This window comes from Hyaena hyaena, unplaced genomic scaffold (genome assembly GCF_003009895.1).
Source record: "Hyaena hyaena isolate Hyena2069 unplaced genomic scaffold, ASM300989v1 scaffold_1011, whole genome shotgun sequence".
Classification (NCBI taxonomy): domain Eukaryota; kingdom Metazoa; phylum Chordata; class Mammalia; order Carnivora; family Hyaenidae; genus Hyaena; species Hyaena hyaena.
In genome coordinates this window covers 122,209-141,891 of record NW_024081643.1, presented here as the reverse complement: position 1 = coordinate 141,891, position 19,683 = coordinate 122,209, and the positions used below count along the sequence as shown (strand labels likewise).

The window sequence follows — 19,683 nt, the reverse complement described above, 5'->3', positions numbered from 1 at the left end:
AGTTCTTCTCATGAACAGTTGAATAAAAATTAAATGTCAATTGATTCAGCATGTGATTCTCTGTAATGAATCTCTAAGCACTGTTAAAAACCCAACTTTGGAACTTACATACCTGGACTTTCTAGTCTGTAATTGACAAGCACACAAAGTTTTGAAGGAACAGTTTTCAACAGTCTTATTTTATGGAGTATTCCTGGTGTCGTTTATCCATAGGCCTACAGCTTTCTCAAGAAAAATACAGCAGGATGTCAGATGCTGTATTTATTTCTCCACCTGCCATCATAGCCCACACTGGTTGCCTCCTTATAAGTTATGTGTATTACAAATGGAAATTCCTTACCAGAACAATTTTCTTAGAAAAGTGATTCACATCCAGTGCATCAGCATATATATTGTTCTACTTCCAAAATATACCCCAGCCCATCGACTTCTTTCCATCTCCACCGCTTACTATTCTGGCCCAAGCCACCATCATCTGTCACTAGACTACTGCGATAGCCTCTTGACAATTCCACTTTTCCATCTGCTCCCAATCCATTCGTTTCCACATAGTAGGCAGAGTCATCAGTTTAAAATATCACAACTCCCTGCTTTGAAATATCTAGTGGTTTTCCATAGTGATTCAAATGAAGTCCAAACTCTTTACAGTAGCCCGAGGGCCTGGCTCATGCTCACCTCTCTGGCTCCCATCACACCGTCCCTGACTGTCTTCCATCCCCACTCTGATCTTCCTTTTTTCCTCACTAAGGCCCTTGCCCTTGCTGGCCCCTCTGCCTGGAATATTCTGATTCCAGTTCTTTTCCTAGGTTATTCCCTTGTCACTAAGACCTCAGCTTCTCAGAGGGCACCTTTCCCTAACCTCCCCAACTAAAAGGCCCTCCCTGCCCTTTACAGCCACTCTCCATTGCTCCTCTGTGTGTTCTTCTCTTCACAGCCTGTTTTGCTACTGGAAATGTCATGTTTGTCTATTTGTTTCTTCATGCCTGCCCTCCCACTGGCTGGACACCCCAAGGGAACAAAAGTCTTCATCTTGCCTCTCCTGAATCCCCTGTGATAAGAACAGTGTCTGGCATAAGATCTATGTTTATTGGATAAGTGAATACCTAGATACATACAGATATATCTGTATATTCATCCAACAGATATATTTATTTAAATGTTCATGTGTTCATATGTTATATATGGATGAATAAATACCCCTGAAGATTTTTTCATATCCAGTTTTTATCATGACTTGGAATGTTAGAGTGAATGGAATAATCATTTCTATTAAGTGTAGGAACTGGACTAAAATAAAGGCAGCAACGTAAGAAAATAATAAAGATTTTGTCTGTTTCCTATACTGTACTGCACCTTGAACATAGTTGGAATGACACCTAGAATTACCATAGACTCCTTGACAAAATGCCTCCGGTGCCTCTGAGAAGAGGTGTGTGTGTGTGTGCGTGTGTGTGTGTGTGTGTGTTTCCGAATGCATTTTTATGTACCTTATTTAGGGTTTTAGCTACTATAAACTCTAAGCTGTAGTCTAGAGTTCTCAAGCCTATACTTAAACCACACACATCCTTTGACTCTAGTGCTGGAATCTTCGGATCTTTCTTCATTAGCTCTCCTTTACCCACACATATTTGCTCACTTTTAAGATGGTCTCAAGGAAAGTGAACATCTGGAAATGACCCCATTAAATTCCAAAGTTAATTATCACATAGATCCAGTTTTCTGTGGCATAAGGAATTAGATAGTTCTACTTCCTCTGAGAGGAGCTCCTCATTTCTTTTTTTGATTCATACTTGCATTCATAAAATATTTTTTTCAGCTCTCACTGGGTAAAAGGTGCCATGTTCCCCTCTCATATTAAAATAACAAATGAGACTGAACCTACTTGGATCCTGGCCTAGTTGGGTCTATTAATCTGACATCAGTGTCTGTGGGATGACCTTCTTATGCTAGAACCGTAAGATTCTTCCCCAGTCTGTCTCCAGCCACAGTCACTGCCTTGCTATACTCCAGGGAAGGCTGATGTTGACATTTTCATGGTATGTTTCAGCAACTTGGAAGTATATACAGTACACTGGCTGCAATCTTGAACGTTGGAAACATTGAATTTTCTTCTGTGGCAAGTGAACACCAGATTGACAAGAGCCACATTTCTAATCACGCAGCTCTGGAAAACTGTGAGTTTTATTATCTTCTGTTCAAAACTGAACTCATGAAAAGTTCTAATGACATACTTGTAAGTGTCACATAAAGGTAATTTCAAGCAATTGTACTGATGAGAATCCTGAAAAAGAATACTCAGATTCAATTTGTGTAAAATGAAGTTTTTAAAGTCCAATATTTAAAACAGATCTTCATTCCTGGAAGTTAACTGATTACAGCAGAAAACCTTCCTAAAGACTAGGCTTTAGACTGTTTTTAGAAACTATTTACATTTCAATATAAAAACACAGAAAATATTATTAAAATTTAGTAAACTGATCTGAAAGAGTTAAAGTTATTATTTGATAGATTTAGTATCTATATCATTTTATAAGCAAAAATGACATATACTTATTCTCATAATTGACGAATTTTTATACTTATTCATCCTGGGTTCACTGATTTTGTGATAATTTTATATACAAGAAAAGTGCAATATGTTACTTGCTTCAAATCAACTTTTTTCTCTATCTAGCAGAGTTTAATGAATTACTCCAATAACTTACAGTTTCCCACTGATCTTTTTTTTTTTAATTTTTTAATGCTTTATTTATTTCTGAGACAGAGAGACAGCATGAGCAGGGGAGGGTCAGAGAGAGAGGGAGACACAGAATTTGAAACAGGCTCCAGGTTCTGAGCTAGCTGTCAGCACAGAGCCCGATGCAGGACTCAAACCCACGAACCGTGGGATCATGACCTGAGCCGAAGTCTGACGCTCAACCAACTGAGCCACCCAGGCGCCCCACCCACTGATCTTCTGGTGGCATAGCTTTTTTATTTGTAATATACGCTATTTTTTAATTTTTAATGTGGGCATATGCCTCTATAATTCCAAATTTCTTATAAGTTTCATATATAATGTAGGGGAATCATGATATAAATTTTTATTTGTATGTATTTTTTTCTGATTTATACTTAATCAAGAACAGAATGAGATGTTTTAGGGTAAATTTCAGAGGACCAGATACCAACCCTCGTACTCTGGACCTGTCCCTAGATCCCTATCATCTCCATCCCACTGTGTCTCTGGGACCAGCTTGGTAATACAGAACAACTGAGATTGGCATGTAATGATTGCCATGGGCCTGAGAACCTGTTCTGATTTTTCATATATAAATAAAGTTAAATGACACAGAAGATATTAGACTGATAGTACTTTTTTTTTCCTTGGCCATGGATCTCCCTCCAGCCCATGATGAGTTGGGCCTTCTTCTGGCCAATGTGCAGCAGGCTGTGTAGACCCTGGGCTGAACCTTCATTTAGCAGATCTAATATTTTTTGGCACCCATGGGCCAGTAGTTCCAGGCTGATCTATAGCTCCCAGGAGTCTCCAGTTATCAGATGTGGAAGGAAAAAAACAGAAAACTCCAATGATATTTTTAAATCTCACCATTGATCATAATTAGAAGAGTTATCAGCAATGAAGAGAATGATTGACAACAGAGTATTTGTAGATATGAGTATATACTTAGAAACTACCAAACTAAGAAATGATTTTGATAATTGAGAACCTATTTCTACATAGGAGACAGTCATATGGATCACAAAAGATTAATATTTATATAAACATAGTTAAAATTAATTAAAGCACTTTCTGGAATAGCCTTTCATGGGAAATAAAAATTTACTAACTTAAAAGTTTATAATTAAAATTGCAAGGAATTCTCACCAAACCGAGGCCATGTTTTCTGATGGTTTTACAGGTAACATTGTTTTGATCAGGGGCCAGTTCCATCTGTTCTATCCCATAAATATCTCAAATCTGATCACTTCTCTGTATCTCCATCATCCTCATTCTCACTGAAGACAACATCACCTCTCGCCTGAGCTAAGTAAAGCCACTTAGGGGAGAGGGGATTCGAATTCTTGTCATACACCATATACCAAAATAAATTCCAAATCTGTATCCATTTAAATGCAGAAAAAAATCATAAAAGTTCAGGACAAAAGTGCATTTCTGTAATCCTGAGATGAGAAAAGTCTTGAAGGATTTTATGTGCAGAAAACCAAAAGCAGAAAGGAATTTTTAATGGATATTTGACTTCATAAAAATTAAAACTCTTTCATACTAACAAAAGAAAAATAAATGAAATTGCAATACAGGTAAAAAAAATAAGTGAAGATATTTGTACCATACCTATAAGAAATATGTATAAGCTATGAAGAGCTCCTCTAAGCTTATTAGGAAAAAGTAAATATATCAATGAAAAAAGGCAGTTTATAAAATAAGACCACAAATTACTAATAAAAATATGAAAAAAGAAAGTAGCTTCACTAGGAGTTGGTTAAAAACAAATTGAAAAATTAAGGCACTTTTTTTCCTATCAAATAGACCAGTTTTAAAAATAATATGTGCTACTCATGAAATTGCATTAAATTATTGATTTTTTATTTGGCTGATAAGAATGTAATTGCTTCAGGGTTTTTGAAGAATAGCTAAATAGTACATATCAGAGGCTTAAATATGTCTCTGTACCCTGAACCAGTTACTGATTCTAAGCAAGTTATGCTAAGAAAATCATACGAAACGGGAACACAGATACATATACAAAATATTTATGCCAGCATTCTTTACAATTATGAACATATGGAAATAACCTAAACAGTTTGAAAATTATTGACATATCATGATATATAGATTATGATATAATAGAATATTTATACAGCAAATTAAAATTATATTTACAAGTAATATTTAACAAAATGGGAAATACTTAAGATATTAAGATGAAATGTATGTGCAGAATAGTGACAATAAATATGCCTAAAAGCAAAGAGGTGCAGGATGTTAACTTGAAAAGTAAAATTTCTGCAGTGGACTTGTAATACCTCTATAATGTGAAAAAAATATTTAAGATCCAGTGATCTTTGTCACATAGCCAAGAAGTATCTTGTCCCAGTGCTGAAAGTAAATTCAAAGCGTTGAAAATAATTTAAAAGGAGAACTGATTTAAAAACTAGTCTGTCATGTAATAATTTGCATTAAAGATGTTTATTATATTTAAAAATGAGTCTTATTCACTGAATTTTTAGGTATTATTCATTTAAAATTCCCTGTGATTTTTAATTATCATTAAATATAAATAAATGTTCCAAGCATCACACTTCAACAAAATTTAATTATTGAAATATTTAACTGAGAAGTAGTAGGATAAAGAAATACATGAATGTCAAGATAAGGTTTATGCTCTATTGGTCCAATATTGCAGAAGTTACATCAAATACATTGGTTTGGGCATATCCCTAAAGGCTAAGTCACCTTCCAGTTAATTTCTACATTTTGAAAACATGTATAATGGTATCCAAATTATACCAAATTTATTCATTATGCTTTTAAATTATTTCACATAATTCAGTGAAATTATGTTTGGCATCACATAAACAACCACTGGCTTGTGCAAATGTTTCCTTCTGTCAGCCAGTTCGGTTTGGGTTGTCCTACATTATGTGCCAGCCTACATGTGACCAGTCAGGGAGAGAAAAGTGATCAAGAAGAGACACAGGACTGCTACTCGACAGTAACTTATTCTTACACTATAAAGTCTTCACGTATTTATTTTATGTCATTTGAAGAAGGTAAATTAAGATGTTTTCATCCTATGGGAAGTGACCTCGTTGCCATAACTTTTTCTAACAACACATCCCTTTATTTTTTTTAGCTGCTTCTTTGCTTTGCATTCAGGCAGATGAACTACAAGAAGCTCTTACCTCCCACTGTGTGGTCACTAGAGGAGAAACCATTATTCGGCCCAATACTGTAGAAAAAGCCACTGATGTCAGAGATGCTATGGCCAAAACTCTATATGGGCGTCTCTTTAGTTGGATAGTCAATCGCATTAACAGCTTACTGAAGCATGGCACATCCCCAAGGTAAAAGTTCTCATGGAAACATTTTCTCCCAAATGTCAGTTGACGTAAATCTGTTTACTAATTTACTGATTTGTGTGTGAGTCCCTTTGAAGATTCTAATTGTTATCACTTAATTATTACACTTCTGTCTCAGTAGATCTGCTTTATTTCCTAGTAGCACTTTATTGGGCCAGATAGTTATAAAAATGCTAAAGTCCTAGAACATAAAAACTATAGCAACATGAATAAGCATAATAGAAAAATGAATTTTTTAACTTTTTAAAAATGTTTTATTTATTTCTGAGAGAGAGAGAGAGAGAGTGTGTGAGCAGGGGAGGGTCGGAGAGAGAGAGGGAGACACAGAATCCGAAGCAGGCTCCAGGCTCTGAGCTAGCTGTCAGCACAGAGCCAGACGCAGGGCTTGAACCCACGAACTGTGAGATCATGACCTGAGTGAAGTTGGACGCTCAATCGACTGAGCCACCCAGGCACCCCTAAGAAATGAATTTTTAAAGTGACTTCAATTTATATGTTCTTTTAATAGGAAGGTGTACTACGAAGTATATACCATTTTATACTTGGATAAGATGTCATTTTAGCAAATCGTTTGGTTTGTTTGCTTTGTTTTGAGGGATTGAATTAAATCTTGAAGGCAAAATGAAACTTTCCTTTTATATTTTAACTCACACTATAATCCTGTAAGGGTAGAAATTATGACCTCCAATGACATTTGGTTTGGAAATGCTCTAAGTAAATAGTAAATCATAGAGTGAATATACGAACAATGATATCATCTGACCATACATTTTTGTCCTCCCTGCCTAGTACCTCATCTTAGAAAATAAAGAATCACAGCTATCATTGAGTGCTCTCTGTGTACCAGGGATTGTGCATAGATATAAGCCTTCCATTTATACCTAAAGCTTTATTCTGCCATAAATTATACAATCTGTAGAAATTTATATATGAATAAACAGGATAGATGCCTACCGTAAGTCACCTCGGTCACATTTGCTTACTAAGCATGAGAGACTATTCTATACACATTTCAGGCATGTAATTCACTATCATTTTTCCATGAAGGTACATACCACACCATAATATTATCCAGAATGTCTAAGAGACTATCCATTATTCCTCCATGTTCTTAACTCTCTATCCTCCAAATTGCTTCTTTGCCTCCCTGCTAAACTGAAACCTATCTGACTGGGTCTGCAAATCAAAATCCAATTTGCCCATTCTGATTTAACAATCAAAATAGTTTGTATGTTCATGTGTGACCATCTGTATGATGCCAAGCTTTCGAATGAAAATGGAAAAATTCCAGAATGTTCAATATCAATGTATTCCACAGACAACTTCATTTTGCTAGTTAGCATCCGCATGTTTGGGGCTAAGGTGATCTGCTGAAAATTCCGCTACAGCAGATCTATTTACTATTTGGTAACTTTCCTTTCCATACACTAAAGAAAGGCATCCAAATATTATATTTTCAAATTTTTTATTGAAAGTTTAACAAATTAAAATAATACCATTCATAGAGTTCAGTTCAATCTGTCAAGATTTACATTAAGATTTTGACGAGCCTGTATGCTGTGCCAGGCTTTGCCACTAAGTTGTTGTGCGACCCTGGACAAATTACTGCATCTCTTGGCCTCTTGTCCTCTTCAGCTATTAAAGAAAGGCATGGAATGACAAATCAGTGGTCTTAGCTGTTTGTGGGCATCTTGGAGTCTTTAAGGATCTCTTGAGGGATGCCTGGGTGGCTTAGTCAGTGAAGCATCCAGCTCTTGATTTCAGCTCAGGTCATGATGTCATGGTTCATGGGATCGAACCCTGCATCATTCTCTCTCCCTCTCCCTTTGCATGTCTCCTACTCTCTCTCTTTCTCTAAAAAAAAAAAGAGAAAAAGAAAAAAAAAGGATCTATTGAAACTATGTTCTTCACTCCAAACTTTGAAATGGATATATTTCTACATACCCACCAAAATACACATGGTTATGATTCCAACCCCTTGAAGGCCATTAACAGACCCCAGCTTAAGAATCCCTGAATGAGGTCATCTGTAAGGTCCTCCTGGCTCTAACACACTGTTAGATGAGTTAAATATCTATCCCAGCCAGGATCCTATGGGACAAGTTTTTAAAAGAATAATAATGTTGGCTAAGCCAGCATAAATTTGCACATTCTATTCAAAATAGGAATTTTTAAAAGTATTTGGATAGCTCTCTTTTTGTCAATCCCATCACACAAAGTGTCCTGTAACTTTATGTTCTGAGTTTAGTCAGTACTTCCAAATAGAGAGAGCATCCTTCACTTCCCAGCATGTGGTTGATAGCTGTCATTTCCAAATCACTTCCTCACACAATGCTAAGAGTTAACTTAGGTTACATAAATAGTGAGCACAGAAAAATATTTGTACTCTCTTTTTTAAAATTACATGAAAATAACTTTGCAACACATATATCTCAGGTGAGAGGCAAATTTTTGACCAACCATCTAGCCTTTAATGAACAGAGAGGTAACCATTATGAAGGAGCAAGGGGAAAAAAGTACATTTGGAATACTTCATTATAAAATAATATTTAATTGCATTTTAAAGTATTGGATATAAAATAAACTCAAATACATTTGTATCTTTCCCCTGCTTTCCACTTATTCTCTATTAAACAATTATGAATGAATAACTCAAAAGTAAATAATGATTCTCTAAAAGTGGTGAAATATTTTTAGCAAGATGTTTTAATTGTCCTAAAGTACAAGGATAAAGACATTCTTACACAGAATTTTTGCTTTTCTGGTATGATTTTTATTGAACATATTTTTGCTGTCTTCTGAGGGCTGGCCAGGTTTTCCCTATGATTCATGACTCACTCAGGGCTGTGATCTTGTACTCACAAACTCATAGGGAAAGGTATATAGGAGTGGTCTCTGTAGTAAAAGGAAAATCTTGTATCTTTTACATATTAAAATTGGTGCTACCTACTTTACGTTCTATGGAGGGAAACTTTTTCAATTAAGATTTTCACTTGGTAGTAGTTTCTTAGCTAAATCACAAAAGCATGCACTGAGATACCTTGATTTACATTCCCTCTTAAGAAAATAAGGACTCAAAATAATGCCTCTTTAATTTTCCAGTGGGAATGGTGATGAGCTCAGCATTGGCATTCTGGATATATTTGGCTTTGAAAACTTCAAAAAAAATTCCTTTGAGCAGCTGTTCATTAACATTGCAAATGAACAAATTCAGTACTATTTCAATCAACACGTGTTCACATGGGAACAGGTAAGTTGAGGTACTATTAAGATGCATGCATGTGTGTGCTATATGCAGAATTGTACTAATGAAGCAAGACTTAAATCATAGATTTAAAGCCTTAAACGTATAGACAAAGGAAAGAATTTTCTTTTCTCCATGCCCATAGTAAAAAAACAAAACCAGAAGACAAGTATGAATTTACTGTCTTGATATGAGATGCCCTCTATCGAAAAACCAATGCATCCTTTTCCAAAACTTAGCAAGTCTGAGCCCTTATAAACAAAGAAGTTTCCTTTGGAAACTGAAGTAAGCAGATGTGTCCAACTGTTTCTCTTTCTGTAGAGTGCATAGCTGAAACTCTGTTTGAAATTTAAATATCCATCTAAAATGCATTAAACTTCAGAATTCCGGTAACTAGGCAACAGAACACAAGATAATGGGTTTGATGCAAATGCCATGAAATGGCAATTTTGTCAGGGTACAATGTGTAATTTATGATTCAGCTTCAAAAATCAGAGACTTACTTGAATTGCATTTGGCAAAGCTGTAGTGTTAAAATTATTTAAATTATTTTATCAAGTCTAAAAGCAGCAGCGGTCATATTTTGTATCATTTAGTGTGTCAGCTGTCTCCTGTAAATAATATCACATTGTTTTGTGCTTACTGATTAGAACTGAAGTTTTTAGTTAAATTTGAGATAAGTGAGAGATACATAAACCTCTTTTGATTCAAAATATTTAGGCTTATTGAGGATTTACTTTAAAATTGCGTTTTGAAAATACTAGTCACAGAAGAAAACATCTAGATATTAACATTTCTTAGGCCAAAAAAAGGGACACAAATGTAAGGTTTTATCTGTGTTTGCATGGCTCTGATCTATCCCAGGATCTTGTTCCATCAAATATACATTCCTCTCTTCTTTCTCACTGTCTGTCTCTGTCTCTCTCTCCTCTTCTTCGGCTCCTCTCCATTAGCGCAGTCCCTTAGCCTAGATAAATAATGAGATCTTTAAATATCTTTAAAAAATGAGATCTTTAAATATTGTTAAAAACAAAAGCCTTTCTCCAACCAGTTTATCTCTCTTCCCTTCACAGCCAAGCTTCTTGAAAGCATATTCAGTATTCATTGCACTGTATTGATTTCTTCCCTACCTGAGTATAACGGAGTCTGTAGCATCTGGCTCTGACCTCGCCCACAGTACTGGAATGGACCTTCCTAATCTTATCAGTCATTAGTATCAGAAATGTTTTAGTCTCTACACTATTAGCCTTTTTGTAATTTTCAACCCTGTTGACAGATCCCTGTTTCTAGAAAACCCCTCTTTTGGCATCCAAAGAAAGATGATTATACCATCTTTCTGTTTCTCTGCCATCTTCCTGTTACTCTTCCTGGACCATCCCATAAATCAGTCATCAACCCTGGCTGCATATTAGAGTCACTGGGTACTGGAAAATCCAGTGCCCAGACCCTTCCCCAGACCAGTTAAATTAGATCTCTTGGGATGAGACCCAGGCATCAACATCTTTTAAAGTTTTCCAGTCTATTCCAATGTGCAGCCAAGGTTGAGAATTACTGTCCTAAATGTTAACTCACAATAGAGTTCTATCTCAACCTCTTCTCATACTCACCAAGAAAGATCATCTATTTCCATTCTTTCGATCACCCCCTTCATGCTAGTAATGCTGAAGCCTCCATCTCCAACCCATCTATCTTTTTGAACTCCTGGCCTCCTTTTAAGACAGCTTCCAGCACTTTATCCAGAGTCGAACCCATCGTCTTTCTCTCTCACTTCTATTCTTCCTCAGTGAGTGACATCTCTGTGTGCCGCTTACTCAAGCCAAAAATGCATTTCATTTCTCATTACTGAAATCCAGAAAATTAGTGAGACTTGTTCATGTTCCTCCCTCCTCTATGCTCTAGTAAAAATATTTGCTTTATATTTATGCCTTTCTCACTAGGCTACAGACTCCTTGAGGTCAAGGATTTGTCTTAATTCATTTTGTATCTTCAGAGCTTCACGTACAGCAAGTGCTCTATAAATATTTATTAAATTAATGTCATCTTGCTTTAATGCCTCACAGTGTTCACAAAATCCATTCTAAGCAGAGCCTGAAAAAGTAAATTTTGTTTGTTTGTTTGTTTGGACTTTTTGATAGGGATCTATTAGAATTACCTTCTTAATGGGACCAGATGCATCTTCATATATATTTCCCATGTGATCAATTAGCAACTTATGTTGGTAGAATTCTGTTACTCTTCTCTTTTGCAGGCTAAGGTTAGAACCTGGTTTGATTGGAACTAGCCTTTAAACCAATGTACATATCTTTCAAAATTACTTGCTTTTCACTTTTTATAGGATATTATAGTTTATAATCCACTTTGGCTGATAGCCTTGAATTTCATCTGTGGTCCTAATGCTCTTAATGCTTTTGTCTTTGGGCTTGCTACAAATGAAACTATTCTGGAAGACTTTTTAAAATATCCTTGAGAGGTTTTCAAGACAAAACAACTCAAAATTGTCCCCAGCAAATAAAGATTTCATCCAGAATCCAGGATTATAGAAAGCAGTTTGAGGAATTGAGGCCATTCACAATCCTTTCAAGTGGCTTGCTAGGGTAGCTACCCAAGAATCTCTGCTTCATAATCTTGTGGAAAAGGCATTGGCAGCTGCGTGATCAGGTTGATGAATGTGTGATCCGCTGGATATGGGATTAGTCAGTGGTTCTCTTGATTTTAACATGTGGGTGCGCATGTTTGGTTTGGTTTGGTTCCCCCCCCCCCACCCCGTCACTTCTCTGTGAATGCAAAAATTGTAACTGAGAAATGCTAACTATTGCTGTGTGTGTTAGCTATCACAGGTAGAAAACACACTTACACTGATTTCTATAAATGAGAAATAGCTATGAAGCCAAGTCATAATTTAAAGTCATGATCCACTTTCCTTGGTCAAGTATAATCATAGGTGTGACCTGAGAACTCCTTCATTTAATAAAGCCATTGTTGCTTATCAGTAAGACATACTCAGTTTCATGGACATTCAAATAATCTGGCAGTCTGAGCAAGACACAAGCTGCAGGCAACACCTTCACACACAGAACCACTTCTGCTTCTGTTTTAACCAACAAACATTTTCTTTACTGGCAGTCCTGCAACAATGGAACATAAAGGTTTGCTGAAAATGCTTTTTTTATTTATTAAGCCCAAGTTCAATTGACATGTAATATACGGTGGGACACTCCAGCCAAGTTGGCTACAAAGGTATTTTGAATATTGTTTTCCCATTATTTTCCATTAAAACAATAATCAACAGACTATAGTAAAGTATTTTTAGTGAAAGAGCTTATGGCACTGACCCAGTCCATAGTTTGCTGAGTGGATAGTTTTAAATAATACGTAGCTCCCGAAATTTTTCTGGAGTTTGATGTTTCATAATATTTGAAGCTTCCACATTTTTCCAGCACTAGAAGAACCATTTTGTGTATATTGATTTTAACAAAATTTAAAGGGACAATTTATATATGAAAATAATGCTTGAAAATTAAATAACAATCTGGGTCCCTTCCCCTACCAACAAATAGACATTAAGAGTTTAGTTGTAATCTTTTGATATTCAAGACTCAGGCTTTCCTAAATGAGTTGCAACTGAAAAATATATAATTTTCTGTTACCTTTATTAATCCCACAAATATTTATATGTCAGCCTTACCTATTACATTTGAATAGCATTATTTTGACATGCACGATTTACTCCCGTATTTTTCAGAAAGCTTTAAGTGAGGCAGCTGAAAGGGCAGCGAACAAGTTACCACATTTCTGATAAGGGAGGCATCTTCTTACAATAGCCTTTACGCTAAATTGCCACAGTGACTGTCTAGCCAAGATTTTGGTTTTGCTTGCTTGTTTTTGTTTGTCTTCTGGCTTCCTTCCATGCGAAAGAGAGCATAACAGTAGTCAAAGTGTGATAGAAAGTTTGAAGTTCTCTTCAAGGAGCCATGCTGATGCTGTAGTATTAGGTTTTGTCCTTTCTTTTAATTGTGCACTCTGATACAATCATTGTGGTATAGAACATGCAAAATAAATGAGCCTTGTTCCCTAGAAGTTCATGTTTCAAATCAAGGGGAATGAATAACCAACAACTGAAGAGTCACCAGTGGGGCTGAGTTTGAGTTGGAGCAAATGCCACTGTTCTTTAGGACCATTAGGCACCCAGTACATAGGTATCCTACAACACATTGTTCTAGAATCCTGAAGATTCACTCTACTTGCTTATACTCCTACTTATACTTAGGGTGAGCTTTCTTATCCATTAGTGCGGACATCTTGCTGGCTATTAACTGAACTGAAGTTCATTTTTTTTTTTTTTTTTTACAAATAGTTTATTGAAGTTCATTTTTTAAATGAGCTATTAATATGTGTTCTGTACGAGGATAAGCAGTTACATACATCATTTATATATATACATGTGTGTATGTATATATATATATATATATACATACACACCCATATGTTTAAAATTAAAGTCAGAAGTCATTTTGGAAGCAGGAAACCATTTACAGCACATAATGGAGACAATAGCAGCAATTATGGCTCTGACTTCTCTTGCGGAAAGCAATGTGTATGACTTTCATCTCCAGCTGTTCATATCTCAAAATTTGAAGCTTTTGAAATTTTGAATATGGGCTCCAACACATAATTTGTGGCAATTACAAAGAACAAAAATTCATTCATTGTACGGTATCTACACTTTCAACTTTTCTTTTTATATTATAAAGTTAAAAGAATCAGTCATTGGATTAAAAAAAAAAACTGTGTGGGCAAACCCCTTATAAATGCCTTCAAATTGTTTTGCTTACAAAGTGTGAATTTTTATTTCATATCCAGATTTCTTCCCTATGAAACAAACCATATGTGTGCAATGGCAGTTGCATTTGTCTTATTTTAGCTCTCCAAGTCATAAAAGCCAATTTGTAGACATTTTCTTAAAACATTAAAGTATGTAAGAAACCCTAGATGCAAGAAATCTGGCTTTTTAAGTGCTTGGCCAAGATTTGGGTTACTGTTTGAGATCATTTACAAATGTATGTGATCACATACCAAGTGAGGGTGGAAGTTGGCATCCAAGTGATTGGATACGTGTGGAACATCCCTCCAGCAGATCCCAGCCATGAACATCTGGTCCTCTCCCTCTGCTCTTGCCAGGCAGCCTCTTGGGTTCCCGTGTCCCCCTCATCCCTTACTTTATACCCCGTGGTGCACACAGTGTGTTTCTCTTTCATCAGAGACGCTGGGTCAACACCTTTAATGTGGTGTGGGGATTTGTGGTACTTATTTTAAAATATTTTTAAAACAACGTTTTCATTAAGGAGCGCCTGGGTGGCTCCGTCAGTGGAGGGTCCAACTTTGGCTCATGATCTCACATTTCATGGGTTCAAGCCCCAGGCTCTGCACTGACAGCAGGGAGCCTGCTTCAGATTCTCTGTCTCCCTCTCTCTCTGCCCCTCTTCCCCCTTAGAAATAATTAAACATTAAAAATTTTTAAATAAAAAAATACTTTCATTATGACAAAAAGTAATTTTGAAAGAAATATATAACTAGGAGGTTAGATCCATTCAATTGCTGTAGTTTTCTACTTTTTTTAATTTTTAAGAGTTATTTATTATAGACAGACAGAGAGAGAGAGCATGAGCAGGGGAGGGAGAGAGAGAGAGGGAGACACTGAATCCAAAGCAGGTTCCAGGCTCTGAGCTGTCAGCACAGAGCCCAATGGTGGGCTCAAACTCACAAACTGAGATCATGACCTAAGCCGAATTTGGATGCTTAACTGACTGAACCACCCAGGTGCCCCTGCTGTAGTTTTCTACATGTGAGATTAGAGAATACTGTTGACAGGCTGAAATAAAAATTTTTGGTAAGTGTTTAAACATGACAGTAAAGGAAAAATAGTTCAAGTTGACAGAGATCTTGGTCTATGAAAAACTCCATTTCTGGATTCCTAATTGAAATTTCTCCTTATCCTAAGCCATTATCTGTCAGTAGAATATAAATTTCTAAGATTTTTTATGGCTTTTGAGGAGTTTTCAAGGATAGGTTTATATACAAAAGGTGACTACGTTAGAATACTCATCTTAATATACATTGTTTCCTCTTCTTTCTGAAAAAAGAAGCTGCTCTAGAAAGCACCATTTAAAACTTTTACCTCCAAAGTTCATTAAATACACATAAAATAAAATAAGTATATTTTTTTAACGAATTATCTACCATACTTTCATTAGGTTACTTGTCAAATTCTAAATCAGTGACCTGTGTCTTCTCAAGTTAATGATGATAACATTCCTTGTGGCTTGCCATTAACTTTTCCAAAAGAATCAACAGGATCATTGATATCAGCTTTGAATAGGAAGTACAGGAGGTGGGGTGCCTGGGGGGCTTAAGTCCATTGGACACTGGGTGTCTGACTTCCGCTCAGGTCATGATCTCGAAGTTCATCTTGGGTTAGGCTCTGTGCTGACAGCTCAGAGCCTGGAATCTGCTTTGGATTTTGTGTCTCCCTCTCTCTGCCCTTCCTCTGCTTGTTTCTCTCTCTCTTTCAGGAATAAATAAACATTAAAAAAAAATTTTAAGTACAGGAGGAAATATATTTCAAATCATAATTATCTTACATCAAGAGTTTAGGTTTTACAACATGAATATAACCACCTTGTTTTCTTCATTCTTAGTATTTAAAAATATTTACCAACTTCAGTAAAATGTTATTACTAAACTACTATGGATATGTAGAAAGATAGCAAATGAGAAAGTAAATGTAAAATATTAACTAGAAAATCTGGGGAAAGATTACCTGGCGTTCTTTGTGCTGTCCTTGCAACCTTTTAAGTTTGAACTTAATTCAAAATGAAAAGTGGAAGTTTCTTTTTTCACTATGAAAAAAAACCTCATCTTGAATAGTGAGAGCACCCTAAATCCTAGATTTTCAGCCTTGAAAATGTTTTTCTTAGAATGAGTAACTTCTTCTCAATGGTTTCTTTTCACTGTGGGCAATGTTTGATAATTTACTATTATTTATGTTTCCATAATTGTATACACTCATGTGAGCAGTTGGTGAGTAGGAATGCTTTTACTAAAAGGCAGACATCAGGGAATAAATGTGTTTATGTGGCTTCTTTCCCCTTGCAAATGTTCTGTTAACAGAATGTTTATGTATCTGTTCAGTATGTTTCACAACACGTTCAGGCAGCTTGGGCATTTTGAAATGTTGGAACCAGAAGAAACCTAAGTAGATCGTCTATATTTCACAGTTAAAAATGAGTCCTTATGACTTGCTCGAAGTCACAGCCTGGTTAAACAAAGCCAGGACGAGAATCTGGCTCTTCTGATGTGTACCTGGGGTTTTTCTCACAAACAAACAACTAAGCAAAGTTGAGAAGAACCAGGGACCCAACAAGATAATATCTCATGCAGAAAAGGGTGTTCCATTGATTTGAAAGAAAGGGAAGAAGAGGGAGGAAGGAAGGAAAAGATAGAGAGGTAGAGAGAGGCAATCTTTCACATTAAAAGCCAAGGGACATTCATACAAGGCCGTGAAGAAGGAAACTAGAAAGAACAGTAGCACCGAGGCAGACAGAAGTGGTAATGGAGACTGTGACACCAGAGGAAGCAGAAACCACCTAACAAGAAAGATATAGAACAAATGGAACAACTGAAAAAGAACATATGGCACCAGCAAAGATTCCTAGGCCGTGACTTCAAGTTTAGAATGGAAAGGCAGACAGACTTTCTTTGCTGTGCCCTAAAGGACAGGACTCTACCTTTTTATCTTTCTTTCTACCTTCCCCAAGCCCACCTACTCTTAAACATACACATAATAGGTGCTCCATGAATGCTTAAGGAATGCCGGTATGTGGCATCCTCTACAATGATCTATTCAGAGTGCCACAAACCTAGGTGAATTCTTAACACCATCCCGCATCAAGTGGACTGTGCTTATAAAAATAAAAGATAGTTGATTTGTGGCTTCCAAACAGCAAACACAAGAGAATAAATATTGAGGATCATTTATCCCAGATGTTAAAATATTTGTAGAATCTAAAATATGTGAAACTGCAGAGCAGTGTTGAATGATTGACCCACCTACACGAGAGGCATATGACTTCATTTCATAGGCATAAATTCAGTGAAAGACTTGAACGTACCCTGTTGCTGTGTATCCCCATCTTTTATAAAAGAAAAATACCATATGAGCCAAACCTTGATGGAAACCTTGGTGATTTCAGGAAAATCTTTTTGAAACTTAATACTTAGATAAATCTATCAGATGGCAGTAGAAAGTATTCTCCCACAGTAAAATGATGCGGTGATGCTTTGGGGGGGGGGGTGCGTAGGTAGGACTTATCTTTACATGCTGATGAAGTCTGTCTTTACAAATATGTAGTAATTTAATTTTTTTCATGTTTATTTATTTTTGACACAGAGAGAGACAGAGCATGAGCAGGGGAGGGGCAGAGAGAGAGAGGGAGACACAGAATCCGAAGTAGGCTCCAGGATCTGAGCTGTCAGCACAGAGCCAGACACAGGGCTCAAACTCACAAACTGCAAGATCATGACCTAAGCCAAAGTTGGACGCTCAACCGAGGCACCTCACAAATATGTGGAAATTTAAACTTATGGGATGCAGCAAAGGCAGCTTTAAGGGGGAAGTTTGTAACCATAAACACATAATTAAGAAAAAAGACAGATCTCAAGTAAACAAATATAACTTGATACCTCAATGAAATAGAAGAAGAAACAAGCTAAGCCCAAAGTTAAAAGGAAGGAAATAAGAAAGTTCAGAGCAGAAATAAATGAAATAGACTCAAAAGACAATAGAAAAGAAAAATGAAATGAGGAGCTGTATTTTTTAAGATAAATAAAATTGACAAACCTTTAGCTAGACTAATCAAGAAAAAAAACAGAGTACTGACTCAAATAGAATTAGAAATGAAACAAGAAAACATTACAGCTAGCTTATACCACAGAAATACAAAGGATCATAAGAGACTACTATGAACAGTTATACACCAACAGAATGGAAAACATGGAAGAAATGGAAGAATTCTTAGAAACATACCACCTACCAAGACAGAATGATAAATAGAAAATATCACCAAGCCAATTGCTAGTAAAGAGATTGAATCAGTAATCAAAAATCTCCTAGCAAAAAAAAGTCCAGGACCATATGGCTTCACTGGTGAATTCTACCCAACACTTAAGAATACCAATTCTTCTCAAACTTTCAAAAAATAAAAGAGATAGAAACTTCAAACTTACTTTATGAGGCAATGATTACCCTGATGCCAAAGCCAGCCAAGGACACAATGAGAAAAGAAAATTGCAGACCAACATCCCTGATGAACCAGAGATGCAAAAATCTTCAACAACATATTAGCAAACCAAACCTTACAATACATTAAAACTATCATACACCATAATCAAGTGGGATTTATTCCAGGCACACAAATCATTAATGTGATATGCCATATTAACACAATGAAGCAGAAAGAAGCTTTTGATAAAATGTAACTTCGTTCATGATAAAAAGTCTCACTAGGGGCACATGGGTGGTTCAGTCAGTTAAACGTCTGACTTCAGCTCAGGTCAAGATCCCACAGATTGTGGGTTTGAGCCCTGCATCGGGCTCTGTGATGACAGATCAGAGCCTGAACCTTGCTTTAGATTCTGTCTCCGTCTCTCTCTGCCCCTCTGCTCATGCTCTGTCTCTCTCTGTCTCTTAAAAATAAATAAATGTTAAAAAAAATTTTAAGTCTCAACAAAGTGGGTAGAGAGGGGACGTACCTCAGCAGAACAAAGGCCAAACCCACAGCTAACATACTGAAAGGTGAAAAGCTGAACGATTTTCCTATATGATTAGGAATAAGACAGGATGCCTGCTTTCACCACTTTTTTGAACAATATATTGGAATTTCTAGCCAGAGCAATTAGACAAGCAAAAAATAAATAAAAAGGCATTCAAATTGGAAAGGAAGAAGTAAAATTGTTTATGTTTGCAGATGACATAAAATTATATGTAGAGAACCCTAAATACTCCATCAGAAAAAATTGTTAGAACTAATAAACTCAGTAAAGTTGCAGAATACAAAACTATATAGAAGAGTCAGCTCCATTTCTGTACACTAACAACCCTCTATCAGAAAGAAATTAAGATAACAGTCCTACATAATAGCATCAAAAAGAAGAAAATATTTAGGAATAAATTTAAGGAAGATCTGTAAACTGTGAACTGTAATACACTGAGGAAAGGAATTGTAGGAGACACAAATAAATGGAAGAATTAGTATTGTTAAAATGCCCAAAGCAATTTATAGATATAGTACAGTCCCTAA

General features: G+C 36.1%; 1 protein-coding gene across 1 annotated transcript in view; it reads left to right on the top strand.

Annotated features, from left to right (window-relative positions):
• The window catches only part of MYO3A (myosin IIIA), a 234,417-nt gene that overhangs the window by 134,847 nt on the left and 79,887 nt on the right, over nt 1-19,683 (top strand). The window contains exons 17-19 of the mRNA XM_039221773.1: nt 2,048-2,174; nt 5,859-6,069; nt 9,187-9,334. Coding sequence (XP_039077704.1) covers nt 2,048-2,174; nt 5,859-6,069; nt 9,187-9,334 — 486 coding nt within the window. The remainder of the gene's footprint in view (nt 1-2,047; nt 2,175-5,858; nt 6,070-9,186; nt 9,335-19,683) is intronic.